Genomic DNA, 18,601 nt, shown 5'->3' with positions numbered 1-18,601 from the left:
AGTTTGGCTCATTTTAAGATTTTTACTTCATTTGATTCTATGCTTTCTTTCACATATAGTACTGGTCTCCCAGAAATTAAGAGATTAATTTCAACCAGATTATTTTAAACTGCATGAGCAAACCAGAGTGAGCTAATTTCATGTCTGTCTGGCTGTACACACACTCCATTAATCAAGATCCTTAGCAGAATATCCAGTTACAAGCGTTACATCATCAGAATCAAGTTTCATTGGCTGACCAAAGCCTGAGCCCCTGATATTGATGCTAGCGGCTTGAGGAAGCAGGAGCCTTATGCAAAAACTAACCATTTCTTGTGCATAACATATAGCACACACCAATATCAGTGAAAGACTCACAATAAAAGGTGAAGCTCCCAAATATTGAGGGTTTTTTTTCCTTTTGTTAGAACCACAAAAAAGGCAACAGACGGTTGAAAATATTGCTACAATTCACTTAAAAATGGATTCCTTTTCCAATGCGAAGGAGCCCAAGTGGAAATGGATTCATTTTGAACCACAAGCAGTTTTGAAATATGAATTTTCAAGTTGCTCATGATGCAAAAATAACCATTACGTTGAATCTCTCAGAACAGCAAAATCCTAGTGGCATAAACTCACATGGAATGAAACAGCAATCTGTGTGCAAAGTCTGCTAGATACAGTTCCATCTGATGTGTACAGCTCTAATCATGAGGAACAGAAAATGGAGGGAGTTATGCTTCACTACAACTGCTGTGCTTGGAGGACTTATGTAACTCAAATAACCTCAACAATTAAACTGGCACATGAAAACAGAAACTTATTTATTACTCATGTGGAAAGCCTACAAGTTTGTAGATTTAATTTTATTTACCTGAACAATAGCATCAGGGCTTGCAAGAAAGTTCTGAAGTTGTTGTGCCGATTAATTGAGGTATCATCATCTAGTGCAATGTTTCCAAATACCTGCAAAAGAAAACAAAAACAATCAGGACCAAATGCAGCCTGGTGTAAGCTCCCCTGGGAATCTCTGGTCCCAAGTATGAGAGCGGCTCAGTGGGCATAACTGGGCATAAAGCAGATGTTAGAGAGGGTGGTAACGTAACTTGCATTGAGTCGACATTTAGCAGATGTGCAAAAGGGATGTCACATATACTGTGGAGGCAGGGGTGGAGCAGGAAAGATGTCAAACAGAAGAGAAGATGGCCTGGATGCAAATGAAGCTGGCTGTCCCCAAAACTGATGGAACCAATTCAGCTTTAGCATAAGCAGGTGTAACTTTCATTGAGTTCAATCAGAGTTACTTCCACTTAACACCAGAACTGCATTGGATCCCCAAGGAATACCAGATGGAAAAAACACTCATTTTGGACACCCAGGGCCCAATTTGTCAGTGCGTCTGAGTGCTGTTTGGCACAGGATCTTGGGGTGGGAGCAAAGGTGGCTTCTCTGCACCTCTCCTATTCTGGAGCCTGGTGAGCACTCTGAAATAGGCCCATAGCTTGTCTAATGCTCTGCGTCAGCATGGCAAATCTTAGATTTTTAGATATTGAAGCCAAAATGTTACCTGCATGCCAATAATGGCATAGATGAAGAAGAGCATCGCAATGAGGAGACACACATAAGGCAAGGCCTGTAGAAAAACCAACGGAGTCAGTATTAACAAAGCAGGGCCACAGATTAGCCAACAGTCTTTATTCATTATTGGTTAGCCTGGTGCTTCTTCACACTGTGTGTGGTTTCGGTGAGAGCACTAGCAAGAGAAACTGGAGCGGTTGCAGCACAAAAGGAGACCTGCAGAAGATACACAGCTGGCAGCAGGTCTTGCCTTATTACAAACCATTAGGATTTTTTTATAGAGTTAGTTTCCCCCAGTGTTATATTGCATACATATCCTTGTGAGTAGACAGAACCTACCCAGAGAGGAAGCAACAACAGACTGCATGGTACGTACTTTAGCTTAGTAATGACATACCTTGGCAGTTCTCAGGCAAAGTTACACAATGATAAAATAGCTATTTCTAAAAAAAAATTTAAAAAACTTAATCTGAGAAAAATACATCTACAAAGAAGCAAGCATTGGTTTTAATTGGGCAGAAAGTTACGCTGGAGGGAAAAAGAAAAGTTTCCCAAGTTTTAGTGATAAATCATTAAGGGCTAGACCATGACCCGGCCTAGATGCCCCCTCTGAGAGTTAGTATGAACCCAATCTGTGCAGGCCACCAGGACTTTGCATGTGGGTGAGCAGGTGCAATGTCCCTGCTCACTCCTCCCCCTGGAGCAGATGGGAGGGGAGGAAAATGGGTGGAGCTGCATCCCCTCAACAGGACAGCTAGCACCAGCATGGTGTGAGGGAAGAGAGACGCTGATAAGGGGGAGCTGTAGGTGCTCAGGATCAGGCTCTTCACTCCCCTGTGCCTATGTTTCCAGCCACGTAAAAAATGGGGACAATAATATTGTTATTTGGAGGGCTGGGCACTCAGACCACCTCATTGGAGCTGTGGGGCGTGATGATCCATTCAGGCTAAACGAGGGAACAATTAAATGCCCCTTTCTTTAGTGAGAGCTGAAACAAGGGAAAACCATCGCCCGAGGCCAGACCACATGCAGTCCTGGGCCATGCAGTCCAAGGAGTTTCCTGGGATTCCGGTAACAAATGCAGAGGTAGGAGACTGACTTGATTGCAGCCGTGGGTGAGAGAGAGAGAGAGGAGCAAGAGAAACACCTCAGAAGCACAGAGAAGGGAGCAAGGGAGCCTGACAGATTGCCAAGGAAGCACTTGTAGCATGACCCTGGGAAAGAGCTGAGAGAGAGGCCTTTTGGGCTGAGTGCCAGCTGGAAAGAGGCTTGGAAACTGCAAGCAAAGAACCTATCTCCTGCTGTTTGATTCCTCCTGTGTTCAGGGAAACAGGCCTTCGTACGTTCCTTGTAAGTAAACAGGATCATACGAATGAATATACTTGACTCCATTGTCGATTTCTCCTCCCAATGGAAACAACCTGCAAGACCCCGAAAATCAGTGAACCACTTGGGCCAAAGGGGGTAACAATCCTTATCTGCCTCAGGGTGGAGTTGTGAGGACATGTTCATTCATGTCCGCAGTGCTTATTGAGACCCTCAGATGGAAGTTGCTACAGAAGTGCAGTATATTATCAGCAGGCAGTGGACACACACTTTGGTTTCCAGGTCAAATCAATCAGTCTCGGATAGGGTCGTATATTAAGCAGAGTGCAGCTTCTCCATACACGGCCATCTCTCTTGCCCCCCAAATGTTTCGGGTCATCTGACTTTGTCCTGTATCATTACAGATGTTACTAGTGATCTTGCAACTATCTGGCTCTCTTAGAAGTCCAGCCAGAGTATTTGGCTCATGCAACTGCAACTCTCTCTCTCTCTCTCTCTCTCAAGACCAGGCCAGGTGACTTGCTCTGTCTGTGGCAGAGGTTGATCCATCCAGACCCAGTGTCTCCTGAGTCCCACTCTTGTATTTTAACTACAAGCCCGTCCCTTCCACCATTCTGTGAGCACCGGTTGATTTCGGAGGAGGCACATTCTCAGTCCAAGGGTGGGAGATGTTCTTGGTTAGTTTTAAACTGGCTGCTGTAGCTATGATAGACTAAAACCCTCCCCCACCCAGCCCATGGATTGAATCCTTAAGGAAAGTGCTATCAAACAAACGCCATGGGGTGTTTATTTTAAAGCATACCAGCCATCGCAATAGACTCTTTAATTACGTGGCCTGACACTTCGGTGAGAGCAGAAATGTTGAAGGTGTATTTGAAACGCCAGCTTGCCTGCCCCACAGTTTCTCAAAGGACTTTAAATACAATCTCCTTGTAATGAACTCAAGTTCCAGCTCTCCAGGCTGCAGCCTGCACAGCCCTCTGCTGCCTTCCTTCTCACATGCACCACGAAGCGTAAGGACACTATCCCCATCTCCATCCTCCGACACCTCCCCATTTATTTCCAAATCTAGTTAAAATGGCTCTCCTTGTTTTTAAATCCCACGGGGGCGGGAGGGGGGGCTCGCTCCAGCCTGCCTCGTAACCCTTCTCCTGCTCTCAGGTCCTCTCAACAATCCTTTCCCACTTCCCCTAGCCCTCTAGCAATGCCCTTCACCCTCTCTTGCTACTTTTGGAGGAAGTTTCTGCTATCGGGAACATCCTGCCTCGCTGACTCCATCACATTCCAAACCGCAGTTAAAAACATGCTCCCTCTGGACTTCATTTTCCTTTTGCAGTTATTTGTGGATTAACTCTGTAAGGCATTTGCAGGGGGGCAGTTTGCATGGAAGGTCCTAGACAAAATAAACCTGTACTATTGTTCTCAGGGCAGCTCCTGCAGCACAAGCTTCCATGCAACGATCTAAAGCGTCAGCTGTAAGACCTCAAGCTAGAGGGAAGCTATATACACAGTAGAAAGCCTGACAGATGATACACAGAGCAGTACATCACACACTCTGCTATAACTCAGTGTACGCACCTAAGTCAGGGTGGGGGGAAATGCTGTTAGCTGCACGTGGATATGGGCTAATGGATAGGTCTGCCACGGATTCCCTGTATCTCTTGACATCTTTGAGCTTTACTTTCCCGACTATAAAAATGAGGATCATGACACCTTTCTTCCTTCGTAAAGCACTTTGAGTCCTTGGCTAACAGGAGAATGTAAACTCTTTGGGGCATCTTTTACTTATGTGTTTGTACAGCACCTAGCACCATGAGGCTGGGGCCTCTACCACAATAGAAACAATCAGTAATAATATATGCAAAATATTATGATTGCAGATGGCCTGGTGACTACACTGAGGCATCCCTATAGAATTTAGGAGAAAATGATAGCCTTCCTAGTCCACAGAATTTAATTAGAGCCCTTCTACAGAATTAAAATCAAAACAAGCCCCACTCATTCTCTACATTCTATAGGTTTTTGGAAAGCCCTACTACATTTTTGTAGGACCCTACTCTTTTTGCCGCTGTTAAATTCTAGAAGAGGTTTTGCAGCAGACAGAGCAGAAGACTGGAACGTTGCACTCCTGTGCTCTATTTCTGTGTCTGCAACTGACTCGCTTTGGGGCTGATTTTCCAAGGTGTTGAAGGTTTCCAGCAGGATCCACTGTTGTCAACGGATGTTAGGGATACTTAGTGCTTCTGAAAATCAGACCAAGGAGGACCTTCGTCAAGTTAATTACCCGTTTTACAGAAAGGTTATCAAAGAATTGCCTTCTAGGGATGCTGAAAAGCTTAGTTCTTTAGTATTTGATGTCCTCAGCTGGAAGATGCTACAGAAGTGCAAAGCATTAACTGATCCCGCTCTGCTCTCGAGCTTGGCTGCCACTCACCTTAAAAGACTGTACAAATGTCCAGAGCAGAATGCGGATGGTGTAACCCTGGCGAAGAAGTTTGATGAGTCTGGCTGCCCTGAAGAGCCTCAGGAAGCTGAGGTTGATGAAGTTGTCCTGTGGAAAGTAAAGGTTTTGTGTCCTTCAGAAATTAACGCGACTAGAAACCACAGCCCGCAAAAAAGAAATTAAAATTACCGGCTTCACGATCTAAGCAGCAAATCGGCCACCAGAAAACCTTCCAAAAGAAACATTCGTCAGTGCAGATCACTCCACATGCAGTAAGTCTGAGAAAACCCCTCTCTACAAAAGCCCCTCCCTCAGCTATTGGGTAAATAATAAAAAGAAAATTGCCCTTACACACTTTTCTTTGAATTCTTGTTTTCTTTATGCAAAGCAGGTTTTCCCAAACAGTTAAGGAAAGGTGATGGTGCATTATTATTATTTGCTATTGAGAGGGATTGTTTTGAAGTCTTGGGTGGGCTCATTTTATTTCTATTAGAGTGAATCCAATGTAAGCCAAGAGAGTCTATACCAGGAGCTACCATTAGCCTCTTCCATGACAAAGGAAGAGATCAGCCAATCCACTTTAAAGTGCCCTCCTTTTAGAAATATTTACACAACAGGTGATAGGACAGGATCCTTGCTGACAAGCATTGCTGGGACATGATCATTATCTTTAGAAGCGAGATCATTTGTAGACTAGAGTGAATTGAGAGAAGACTGAATGTTCAACAGCAGGGGTTGCCCGTAGGAGCCTGCTGACTTATTAATGATTCATAAATATCCCTTTTAAGGTGGATCAAATAAATGTCAGGGATTTTGATTTTCATTTGATTGTTTTGGTTGATTTTCCTCCTCCCTTTTCTTTTATTGACAAAAAATAGCTCATCTAACGAGCTAATCTAGAGGGGGGTCTTTCCAAAAGAAAACATGCAAAAGTTAAAATAGGAGGGCCGGGGGGGAATCTAAGTAGATTAAAAAAAAATGTCCCCCTGCCTGCACTGATCCCAAATCTCATGAATGTGAAACTTTAACCACAAGAATTAATTTGACTAGATTAACTACATAAAATCTCACCTAGTATTAAGCGATGGAGGGGGTGACACAATCATAAGGAGGCCTTGTAGCTAAAGATGAGTCAGTATAGTCTTCCCCTTGTTCCATCCCCCCCACCCCACATCATCTTTTACCACAAGATACCTGCTCAGATTAAAGTGACTGAACGCTCTTGTTAATTTGGGTGCATAGCTCATGCTGAGTTTTTAGGCGTTTGTTTTATCTAGTAACTTATTTAAATGCCAGCTCAGCAATTGGGCCAATAGCGCTGCATTCCACCGATACCATCAACTGGTTCAAGAAATCAGTTTCAGACATGCACTTGTTTTGTGTTTAAAATGCAAGCAGCTCAGAGTTAGGCATATACTGTATGTCAGACTCAATCCTAAAATAAAGAGAAAAGAGAAAAGCACAGAGATGTTCAATGAAAGAGCGGACAACACTCTCTACAACGGAAGGCAGCTCATGGCAGGCAAAACAGAAGCAAGGATTCTCCTGGGCTGCTCAAGGTTAGAAAAACAGAGAGGATTTAAAGATTATTTCTTAAAACTATACTTTTCTGTAGGTTACTGTTCCTTCATAAAATACCAAGCAGAGCTCAGCTCAGCATTAAAGGCCATCTGTGGACAGGAGTCAGATTCTGACTGTGGTTACAGCAATGTAAATATATCAGAACTTCACTGATTTAATCTAGTCTTCAATCTAAACACACACGGTCTAGGCTTTTGAGTGGTCAGTTGCATCTGTGCATAGTGGGGGTGAATATCACCACTGGAATTGAGGCACACTTCATACTGACCTTGTGCAGGCCTGATCCAAAGCTCAATGACGTCAATAGGGGGACTCCACCTTATTAGCAGGTATTGGCTCAGGCCCCATCTGATGACATAAGGTGCATGGCTTTGGAGAATCAGGCCCTTAACTCCCATTGATACAATAGGTAAATATGGTGTGGTATTTGGGCCAAATCCTGCACACACAAACACACACATGACTAGCTCCTCATATAAGTAGTTCTGTGCACATCCAGTAAGTGTGAACAGGATCAGGCCCTGAGTTTATAAAACATTAGAAATGCATTTATACAGCATTTCACCCCCTAAGGATTATTACTGCATTTACCTGGTAGTAAAAGTGCTATAGTTTGTTTTGTCAAGACTCCAGTTCCTCATCATCACAGGAAGCTGATATGATTAACATTTAATCATAGAATATCAGGGTAGGAAGGGATCTCATCTAGTCCAACCAACCAACCCCCAATTTTTGCCCTAGATCCTTAAATGGCTCCCTCAAGGATTGAACTCACAACCCTAGATTTAGCAGGCCACTGCTCAAACCACAGAGCTAGTCCTCCCCCCCTACCATTTGTCTTGATCAAAGTCATGGTCAGCATTGCATTAGCTAACTCGATTTTTCACTCTACGGGAAAACACAGGACAACTGTGTAATGGTAAGAAGTGCTAGCTGGGGGAAGTACAGGTGAAAAAGGAATAAGATCTCTACAACATGAACCTGGTCCAGGATCGGATCTTCAAATGTGCCTCAGGGAGTTAGGCACCCAACTCTCATTGAAATTCATTGGGAGTTGGGGGGCTAACAACTTTCTGTTTGTTTGTTTGTTTTTTTTAACAGATCCAGGATCAACAGTTGCTTTTCCAACACACCTGCCACCATTTCACAAATTGTAATAAAATGAACAGCCCAGAGGGGGATCACTAGCAACCCAGGAAAATCCTACTTTATCAACAGTTACAAAGCTTTTGAGGGATGGTTCTCCATGTTATTCACTGGTTGGTAACATTACACATGCAACTATGACAATCAAAGGGGTATTGCATGTGTGTTACCCCCCAGTACACTGTGTAGAAAACCTGCCCCTCATTGGCAAGAGTGCCTCAGCAGTTATTAGAATTGCATGCAATTAAAGGGGAAACTCCACATTGCAATATTTCTTGTGCTCAATTGTTTTTGCCTTGATTTTCCTTCCAATTAACTGTATGTGACATATGAATGTCATTCCTGTGGATTATTTGTTTCATTCTTGCTACCCCCCTTTTTCTGTTGCACAGGTGCTGAAGACTGACTACAGTGACATTATTTTAAAGTATTAACTTTATATCATGGGAATGGGTAAAAGCTATTTACTATATTTAAAAGCAGAAAAGTGACCACAAATATGGCATCCTGCTATTGTCCAAATCTGCTCCTTCTGCATCTACAGCACCATCTTGGCTTCATTTGCAGACAGCTAAGCTGTTGGCAGTGTCAGCAGAGGCAGTAAAGATGCAGAAAAGCAATCTGTATTTTGTTCTGCTCTGGGTATTGGCAGCAAAACTACTGGCTAAGTTAATTCCAGAAGCTTTTATTTGAAATGGCAGTGGTGACGCCTTATGCCACAACTGAATTCGTTCCCACGGACTATCATATCGATGTTAGTTACATCTAACAGAATGATGAAATCAGTGAAAATGACATGAGTGGGCTGCAGATGCCTGCTTTTTTCTTTCAGCTAACTTATGCCAACACTGTCAAAACTGAATTTGGCCCAGAGATATAACAGAAAACAAATGGACTGTAGCTTTAGGGTATGTCTACTCCACCGTTTGAGGTGTGGCTGCAGCTCGGGTAGGCATACCTGCACTGACTTTAGCCTACCATGGATAAATACAGCAGTGAAGATGCAATGACTCTGATCGTGGCATGGACCAGCAACCTGAGTATGTTGCCTGGATTCCAGATGGGCTTGTACGGCCCATGCTGCTGCCGCTTCACGGCAGAAACGCGATCAGTCTTCCTTCAGATTAACGTTTTTTCCAAAGCCATGCGCCACATGTGGCAGGAATTTGGCCTTGAGGACAGAGGTCAGCCTTTGGGTCTTCAGTGCTGTGATTGGGATATCTCGGGGAGCCTTTACTGCACTTTAGGGGTGAGAGTTGGGAACTAACATTTCAACTACATCACTAAGAATGAGAAGCAACAAAACTATCTTTAAGTGTGTGAACAGTCTGAAATGTGCAGAGAGAAGGGTATGATCTGCCAAAATGCACGTGACTCTATTAATATTAAGGGGAAATGACCATATCTTGGGTGAAGTCTTTGCTTCGTTGAAGTCAATGGAGAACTCTCACTGAAGTCAACAGGGCCAGGATTTCACCCTATGTATGCGTAGAGGGGGTTCTGTCATTTCAGTCATGTTGTTTCTTGTGGCCCTGATCCTAGAAAGTGAAGTCAAGGGGATTCCACCAGCATGGCAGGTTCAGCCCATGGAGGGTCAGGATCTAAACCACTAAGCTGCACCACGGGTAGTACCAAAGCCCACATTTTCAAACATGGGTGAGCAAATTGCACGGGAATAAATTGTGCACTCGCTTGTTGTACATTCATAGCCTGCTTTTGCACACACAAATTGGGTAGTGCAATCATGGCCTTATACCATTACCGCTGTAATAATTCAAGTTACTGTAAAGCACATCAAGAACGCGCCTTTCAGATTTCACCAAGAAAAGTCTAGAAAGGCATCATTTGAACTTTACATTGCTTTTGCTTCTCTATTGCTTCCCGGAAGACAACTTCCTCCCATGACCCTGCATTAAATGGTTATTGAATGTGTGTGTTTGCACTCTGCAATGGAGGTCAAAGCTAATTTAATCTCTGGAGAAAACCGCAACCATGCAACAGAAAATCTAGATGGAAAACTAACACAGCTGAAAGGGAGGCTGACAGATAAATTGCATGTATTTTTAATAAAACCCATTTCCTTATCTGTGTTACTAATACCACCCTGGGATTATTAAACATGGAATAGTTTTTAAAATGTATTTTTCACAATCTAAATGGCTTTCTTTTTGCATTTGCTCATCTTGGGCAAATAAAACGGTCTATGCTTGGATTTCCTATGAGCCGATGGGAGTTAGGCACCTAACGCTGATTGAGTTTCAATGGGATTTGGATTCCTAACTCCTTACAACCGCAGCCTCATTTATTTTGTTTAGAGCGGTTCGCTTTTGTTGCTAGTTACTGTCTCCTAGATCTCATGGGGTGGCAAAATGGTAGCATGTTGGCTTTGCAGTGGACGTTCAAAGCCAAATAAAGTCAATGTTTTCACTAATCTCTTTTTACTTCAGTGAAATTAATTCTAGATCAGCATCACTAAAAATCTTTGCCTTTCAATAAGAGTTAACCAGTGGGTTTAAAACACCCGGCATTGTCCTTTTAAATGGACCACTTCCTTTTTCACAAAGTCCAACAAATCTCAGTATAAAATAGTGGTTGCTTAGAACCTTAAATTTGATTCTATCACCTGCAAAATAAAGATTTCCCAAGCCAAACAATCTTCCCTACCCCAGGTCATATGAAAGCTGGTATCCTTCCAACTCTAATTCAGTCCTCCATGAAAATAAAGCAAGTGTCAGTTTCCCCTTTATCATTATCAAGTGAAACAACAAACAGCAAAAAATGGGCTATTGGTAACTTTATGTGCCTCATGTCACCAATTAGCCGAGGGGAAGAAGATGCACAAGAGAAGCCAGTTGTGAGGCACGCTGCAGACAAACAGTGAGGCTTTCCACTAGTGCAATCGGAAATCTCATCAAAATGAAATAGAATTAAAAATAAAAATAATAAAACAAGAGAAAATAAAAGCAGAGAATTAAATAATTGTTTAAATTCAATGAAACCAACCGTGTCCTATATGTGATGTTTTCATGGATGAATATTTGCAAGATTATTTACAAATTATTTTTTGAGCAGCAGGTACACAACATACAGACGGAGACATGGTTTTCGCATTGTATGTTGATTGGATGGCGTGATTCAGCAGGTAGGTACAGAAAATAAAGAACAAAAACAGAAAACAAAAAAGAGAAAATGAGTAATCAGGACAAGCAAAACCAGAAGCTCTGAAAATTTCACTAGAAAAAAATTATTGGATTTTGTTTTTTTCCCCTTTTTTTAATGGTAATTATACAAATTAAAGAAATGCTTCACATCAAAACAGATTTTGAAACCCTAAAGGTAACACAGACAGTGTGGCAGTTATTTGCATTTCATTTTGTAATGCAAATTAGGAAACGGTTCACAAACACTTTTTATTTTGTTTTTTTGTATTTCCAGGCAGAGAAATAGATGTCAGTTTCACATATGCTCACAGCACCTCCTGCAGGCTTACTGCATTCAGAAGGACTGACTTGTCTTTAACTCCACCTAATTTACTTAGGTTATTAAACCAGGGGAAAACTGACATGTGTGTTTTTGCCTAAGGAAATAAAAAAAAAAAATCCACTGCATTCACAAAGTAAATTACATACAACGTGACTAAGAAATTAAAAAAAAGCAGTTAATCAACACATTTCTTTTCCTTTTATCTTTACTCTTCAGTGGTACAAAAGTGCTGATGCAGCAAGGCTAGCCAGGTTAGCTGGTTTAGTTGGCTTGGAGAGTGTTTACAGTTGGAAAGTTGAGGGAGATTGGCCAAGCAGGAAACTGGAATCATCGCACCTATTTGCAATCCAGATCTATCTCTTGCCCATCTCTAGTCACAGTTTGCCAGTGATCTCAGGGTTGGTCCCACAGAGGAGTCCTTCCCCTATGGAGAGTGGGAAGGAATTCACTTTCCATCGTAGGGACCCATGAACAGAAATTGTGCTGAGTTGAGGATGGCCAGGATGTCATCTGGGCAGGGGTCAGCAACAACTGTCCGTACACAGACACAAGCGTCCGTGGTAAAAATGTTGAGGTCTGTCGTAATTTTTCAAAAAATGGAATGACTGAATGACATAACGGCCCCCAGTATCAGTCACTAATTACGGTAATTGTGTCAAGTGTCCTTCGCGCAACATGGTGGTGCTGACCCCTGCATCTGGACTTCTTTGTGCCCATGTTAAAATAACAATATGTAACTTCAAGCTGATAACTAGTTAGGGCTGAGCACCCATGCAGGCGTTAACTAGTGGTGCCACACAAATGTCCATACTGTTGCTTACATCCTGCTGAGAGTCTTGCCCAGAGGAAGGCCAGGCTAACAACAAAAGGGGCATTTCATCCAATAAGGAAATTTGGATATAGATCTTTGGAAAATGGCCTGAGAACAAAGTCCCTTTCCTTTCTCTGGCTCCTGCAGTTTGTATAACACCACAGCCTTGATCCTAGAAGTGCATGCATCATGCACAAGGGTTGCTGTATTCCAGACTATGCATGAATAGAGATGACGTGTGACTTCACGTCAGGCTAAGCACTAGCTGCATTCTTCTATGCTGAGTCAAAGTAGTCCCTTTGCCACCCACACTCCTTTACATGCAAGAGCACAAGAGGCAGGAAAGGCCTTGGGCCTGGAGAAAGATTAAACACAACTGAAGAGATACGTCCTGAAGTATGCGCCTCAAATTTCAAATGAGGCACCCCACTGCCTGCGCCCCTCTTAAGATTTGTTCCAGCTCCTAGGTGGAGTTATTGGTGTCTGCCCGGCAGTGCTCTCGCTAAAGCAGGGCAAAATTCCCTCACTCTCCTTGTTCTTTACACCATTTTTAACTTGGTAACATTTTCAAAAGAAGCTCAGTGATTAGGAGCCCAGGACCCATTGAAATTTAAAGGGACAAAGCTGCTTAGGCCCAGATCCTCAATGATCCTGACCTAACTTCCGCTGATTTCAATGTTCGCTTAGAAGTGTAAAAGGAAAGAGAGCTTGGATCAATTTCTGTACTGCACTTCCAGGAGATGGAGTTCAGCTGGGGCAGCCAGGAAGGAGCGGTACAAAGGCATGCTCCACATGCCCTCCAGATTTTGGGATGTTGCAGGGGCCAAAACAGCCCTTGGTGTAATGCAGGCAGCCCTAGGGCCTGTTCTAAGTTACAGCTACCTGGGTCTGTACCAGGGGAGGTCAGAATGGGTATAGTGCTGTGTGCGACAGCCTTGCCCCCCCCCCATGCCTGGGTTTGTGAAATGGGGCCATAGCAGGGGGCTGAATCCCTCCTCTTGGGTTCCACCCTGGGTATCACAGGCCTCTTTGCTGGTGGAGAAGGAGGAAACGTTCTAATGCAGCCGAGGTTGCCCAGATTGCACACAGCAGGATGAAACTACAAAAGCACGGTTCTGTTTGTGAATGACACACTGAAAACTAGAATTATTTATTGCTGTTACTGTCCCGTTCTAGATGTCATTTATGGAACGCCATTTCAAAAAAAAAAAAAAAAAGTGTCATTAAGCAATGATTTCATGAGATCTGCATGCCAATGTCACCCTTAAGTGAGTTAAGCTGCTTTCTAACGTCTCTTCAGCCAGCTTTGTGTGGTGCCTCAGAACCATTAGCCCCCTGATCCTGTCTGAAGTTTACAAAAAGATGTGCTTTGCTTAAAGGATTGTTCACCAGAGGCTACAAAGCTGTTCCATAACGATGAATAGGTTACTACAGGCAGCGACAAACTGGAGAGAGTTCAGAGGACAGCAACCAAGATGACAGAAACCCACTGAGGACAAGGTTGAGACAAGCGAGCATATTCAGTTGAGAGAAAAGAAGAGTAAAAGGGAGACATGACAACTGTAGACAAACACTTATAAAGGCATGATTAAAAGAGAGAAGGGATTAAAATAGGTTCATTAGTCAATGGATACGGAACAAGGGGTAATGGGCTGGAGCTGAAACGGGGGAGTTTAGGTTAAACGTTAGGGAAACATTTTTAAGAGCAGTTTTGCAACACAACTTGCAGCCAAGGGAAGCTGCAGAACCAGTGTAGCTGGAAATGTTCAGACACCCCTCTCTGAGGGGGAGCTAGGTACATTTAGTTACTCTTATACCAGGAGCCTCTAAAATGCAACTTGGGAGCATCAATGAAAAGTGTTATGGGTGCTTGAAAGTTTGGCTTTTTTGTATATGACCATCTTCTGATGTAACTTACACCATCCTTTAAACCATCCAAGTATTTTGCCCTCCATACTTCATCGTTAAACTTGAAAAAATACAGTACAGTGAAAGACTAATGCAGGCATGCATATTAAATCATTGGTCATTCCTAGCACATTGTATTTTCAGAATTACTAAGGGCTTGTCTACATGAATATTTAGCTCGCAGCAAGCTGGCGGGTGTATCTACCCCGCACTAGCCTGCCGTGGACTGTCAGCATGAACCCTGCTGACGTGCATTAACAGTTCGGTATTGTGCATTGATCTCATCCTGTTGCAAACAGAACTAGATCAAAGCGCACTAATGAACTGTTAATGCGTGTCAGCAGGGTCCAAGTGGACAGTTAGCTTGTGGCAGGCTAGTGTGGGGTAGGATCCACACCTCAGCTTGCCATGAACTAAACGTTCTCATAGACAAGCTCTAGATAAATCTGTTACAATTTGAGTGTGAAATGTAGTATTTGTGCGGAGAGCTGCATGCGTATTTACCCATCTATGTTATGATTACAGGAAGCTCTATATTCCATCTCATTGCCTGCTGAGGGTCAGACTGTGGCTGGCCTCTCCATGGCGATACAGGAGAAGAAAGGTGGGAGCATTGAGCTTTCCCCCCAGCACTTTTCCTGCAGAGCCAGGCAAAATTTCAATCTCTGCACTCTCCTGACAACAGATAGTGCTCCATCCTAGCAATGGCTGGAGTGCAAACTACCCCAAAATTGTGGGAGGGAGAAGAAAGAAGACTGACAATGGGGTAAACTTTTCCTCCCCAAACGAATCACCACCCCCACACCAGCCAGTTATGTGAAAGCACAGCTGCTTCCACAGGGTCTGTGCAATGGATACACTGTCCTGGGATATTGCAGCTTTGCACCATGCATCGGTAACAAAGGCACAATTGGCTCAATCTGTAAATGAGTCCCTGGGACGGGACTTCTTAAAGTAAGGGAGAAAGGTCTGGGCTCTCAGTACACACAGAAATATTTGAAAACAAGTCTCTAAGGGCTAGTTTACAGGGCAAATTATGTGCGGCAAGCCAGGGTGTGCATATACAGTGCACCAGTTTCCCGCGCAGTAACATCCTGAGTGGAGACTGCTACAAACTACTGAAAGTCGCAGAGTGTGGTTTGACATACGACAAGTAGAAACCAGGACATTCAGTGAGCTGGACAGTGTGCACAGGGGATGTTACACTAGCAGGTGTGCTGTAGATTCACAGCCTGGCTTGCCGGGTAGTAACTTGTCATGTAGATAAGCCCTAGGAGATGTACAAGGAAAAGTTACAGTGATGTACGTTTTCAATATGCACAGCTAAAACAACATCAGAATGGGATGAAGACAAGCAGCTAAGATAAGAATAGTTCATAAACAGGGTTCAAAACCAGGTTCTCGGTATGGGGTCATTGTTCTTCCTTGCCCTTATGAAAACGTCCTATAGAATTTAATAGAAAGTTGGAAATTTTTAAACTATCCTAAAAAATTCCTTAGCAGTGATGTAATTGTCTTACATTGTACAGCTCAGTTGGTAAGTTCTACAGAAATTATCTCATTCTCTATTACATCATTTTAATACTAATTTCTATCGAAACCTTTTATGTAGATTTTAAAAAATGAACAATGACCCCAACATGGCTAAACTAAGGTTGCAGACAATGCTACTGTTCTAACCCTCCTCCTTCCTCCCCATCTGCTCCTTCCTGGTTTGTCACCTTCACTCTTTTTGTCCAATACAAAACATAGACTGAAAGCTCGAAGGGACAGAGAACAGCGTCTTTACATAAGAACGGCCATACCAGTTCAGACCAAAGGTCCATCTAGCCCAGTATCCTGTCTTCCAACAGCAACCAATGCCAGGTGCCCCAGAGGGAATGATCAGAACAGGTAATCATCAAGTGATCCATTCCCTGTTACCCATTTCCAGCTTCTGGCAAACAGAGGCTATCCCTGCCCATCCTGGTTAATAGCCATTGATGAACCTATCCTCCATGAACTTACCTAGCTCTTTTTTCAACCCTGTTATAGTCTTGGCCTTCACAACATCCTCTGGCAAAGAGTTCCACAGGTTGACCATGCATTGTGTGAAGAAATACTTCTTTTTGTTTGTTTTAAACCTGCTGCCTATTAATTTCATTTGGTGACCCCTAGTTCTTGTGTTATGAGAAGAAGTAAATAACACTTCCTTATTTCCTCTGAGAAGCTCCTAGCACAGTGTGGGACACTACTAAACAGAAACAATCGTAATAACCCTCTTTGGGTTTCCTCTCCATTAAATTCTATCGGACTTTTCCATGAAGGGGTAAAAAAGGCTCAAGGATGGGATCCTTTCATTAAGTGAGAAAGAGACAGCATTTCCTAGCACTGCTACTAACATTGCCATTCTCATCAGAACTCCTTGTAATGGGAGTCTTTAGCCAGACAGTGTGTTCAGCCTGGGGAAAAGAACAGCTAATGTGAATGGGCCCCCAAAGCACATCATCTCATGAGGAGCCTCAGAGGTAACTCCAGGAAATAGGTTGGTGGGAAGGAGACGTGAGGCCTTGACAGGGCACAGTTTTGTGGGTTAACAAAGTGACTTTAGCAAATTGCACTTACCGCAATCTCGGTTACTAAAATATCAGTAATACTTCCCAATACTGTTACGAAATCAAAGACGTTCCAGGCATCTCGGAAATAATTCTGCAAAATAAAAACACAAGATAGGAAAATTTAAATACCTAAATTAAATTTGGGGTTGTTTTTTAATCTCTGTGTCATCTCACAGCATGAACGTTTGATGCGAAGGGAAAGCAGCAGAGGGTAAATGAGAAAGGAACATACCAGTACACCAAAGGCAATGATCTTCAAAACGCATTCCATTGAAAACATAGACGTAAATACAATATTCAGGCATTTCAACATTTCTTCATATGCGTCTGGAGCACCATAGAACTAAACCAAGAGGGAAGATAGGCTGTTACAGGAAGGCTTTTTATGCTGATGAAACAATGTTCATAATTGACTTGCCTGACTGTAGGACTCTTGATTGATTTAGGGCCAGATTCTGCTTCACTTAAGGCCGGATCCCGGTCTACGCTATAGATCCTTTGTGTCATTCCAAAGTCACAATGGGGTCATGACAATATCTGAATTGGGCAGCTGAACATTCCCCTAGCACTGGAGAATCTTCTGCTGGTGTAGGACCTCCTCACAAGTAGCAGGTACCCTGGAGGAGTGCTCAGAAGGTTAGAAGAAAAGGAGTACTTGTGGCACCTTAGAGACTAACCGATTTATTTGAGCATGAGCTTTCGTGAGCTACAGCTCACTTCATCGGATGCATCCGATGAAGTGAGCTGTAGCTCACGAAAGCTCATGCTCAAATAAATCGGTTAGTCTCTAAGGTGCCACAAGTCCTCCTTTTCTTTTTGCGAATACAGACTAACACGGCTGTTACTCTGAAACCTGTCAGAAGGTTAGAGTGTGCCCCGAATGCTGCTGCACCCAAGTGATCTCCAGCAATGTAACAGCCACTGGGCTCATCTGAGGCAGCTCCAACTTACGCCAGGGATTGCGGGAGATCATACATGCCATACAGACACCTCTGCCTCTCCCTTTTGGGTGTTGTGGTGAGAGAAGCTCACCCAGACCCAAAGATTCTCCATCTGGTGCAAATCTGAGTAACTCTGTTGACTTGAGTTGTTCTGGATTTCAACCAGTGTAAACGAGAAGTGAATCTGACCCTTAATTAGGAGTGAGAGATTTGTGGGGAACAACACGTTATTAGAGAATTGAGTCCCAATTCCTCTAGAAACAGGCATAGGGGAGTGCAAGAAGAAGTAGTCTGAGCTTTCTGCCTTCGTATCTAAATCATGGTCTGGGGAGCTCCATCTTACCATGGTCCACGTCCAGGCAATCCTGTCTTCTTTGGTAAGGACTGCCCTATCAACAGTACTGCGGCCGAACCAGTGACTAGGCAACATCAGAAGCTAATCTAGCTCTTGTCACATCCATCTTACTATAATGTCTCAAGCACGTTGCTCCTATAGCAAATGCCACATTTTCTAGCCCACATGAAGTCAGGAAGAACTAACAGCAGCTCACTAACCTTCATCATCAGCACAATAGTATTGAGTGCAATCATGACCATGATAAAATATTCAAAGGGAGGGGACACCACAAACTTCCACATCTTGTACTGAAAAGACTGCTTGTTTTGAGGCATGTAGCGGGTCAGTGGCCTGGCACTTATGGCGAAGTCTATGCAGGCCCTCTACAAAACAGGAACAAGGGGAAAAAAAATCAAAATCGGCGGGGGTCATCCAGTAGCCAATGTGTTCATATGAAACAGGTTATCTTTG

The 18,601-nt window shown here is 43.3% G+C and overlaps 1 protein-coding gene across 10 annotated transcripts in view; it reads right to left on the bottom strand.

The window, feature by feature from the left end:
- The window catches only part of CACNA1B (calcium voltage-gated channel subunit alpha1 B), a 470,003-nt gene that overhangs the window by 61,205 nt on the left and 390,197 nt on the right, over positions 1 to 18,601 (bottom strand). For all 10 annotated transcript variants that reach the window (XM_073313878.1, XM_073313882.1, XM_073313876.1 and 7 more), the window contains 6 exons: positions 18,349 to 18,513; positions 17,085 to 17,195; positions 16,860 to 16,943; positions 5,318 to 5,434; positions 1,547 to 1,612; positions 854 to 945 (listed from right to left, as the gene is read on the bottom strand). In XM_073313878.1, the coding sequence (XP_073169979.1) occupies positions 854 to 945; positions 1,547 to 1,612; positions 5,318 to 5,434; positions 16,860 to 16,943; positions 17,085 to 17,195; positions 18,349 to 18,513 (635 nt within the window). The remainder of the gene's footprint in view (positions 1 to 853; positions 946 to 1,546; positions 1,613 to 5,317; positions 5,435 to 16,859; positions 16,944 to 17,084; positions 17,196 to 18,348; positions 18,514 to 18,601) is intronic.

Source organism: Lepidochelys kempii, chromosome 16 (assembly GCF_965140285.1).
Source record: "Lepidochelys kempii isolate rLepKem1 chromosome 16, rLepKem1.hap1, whole genome shotgun sequence".
Classification (NCBI taxonomy): Eukaryota; Metazoa; Chordata; order Testudines; family Cheloniidae; genus Lepidochelys; species Lepidochelys kempii.
Note: the sequence above shows the minus strand (reverse complement) of the source record. Positions and strands in the feature narration are given on the sequence as shown.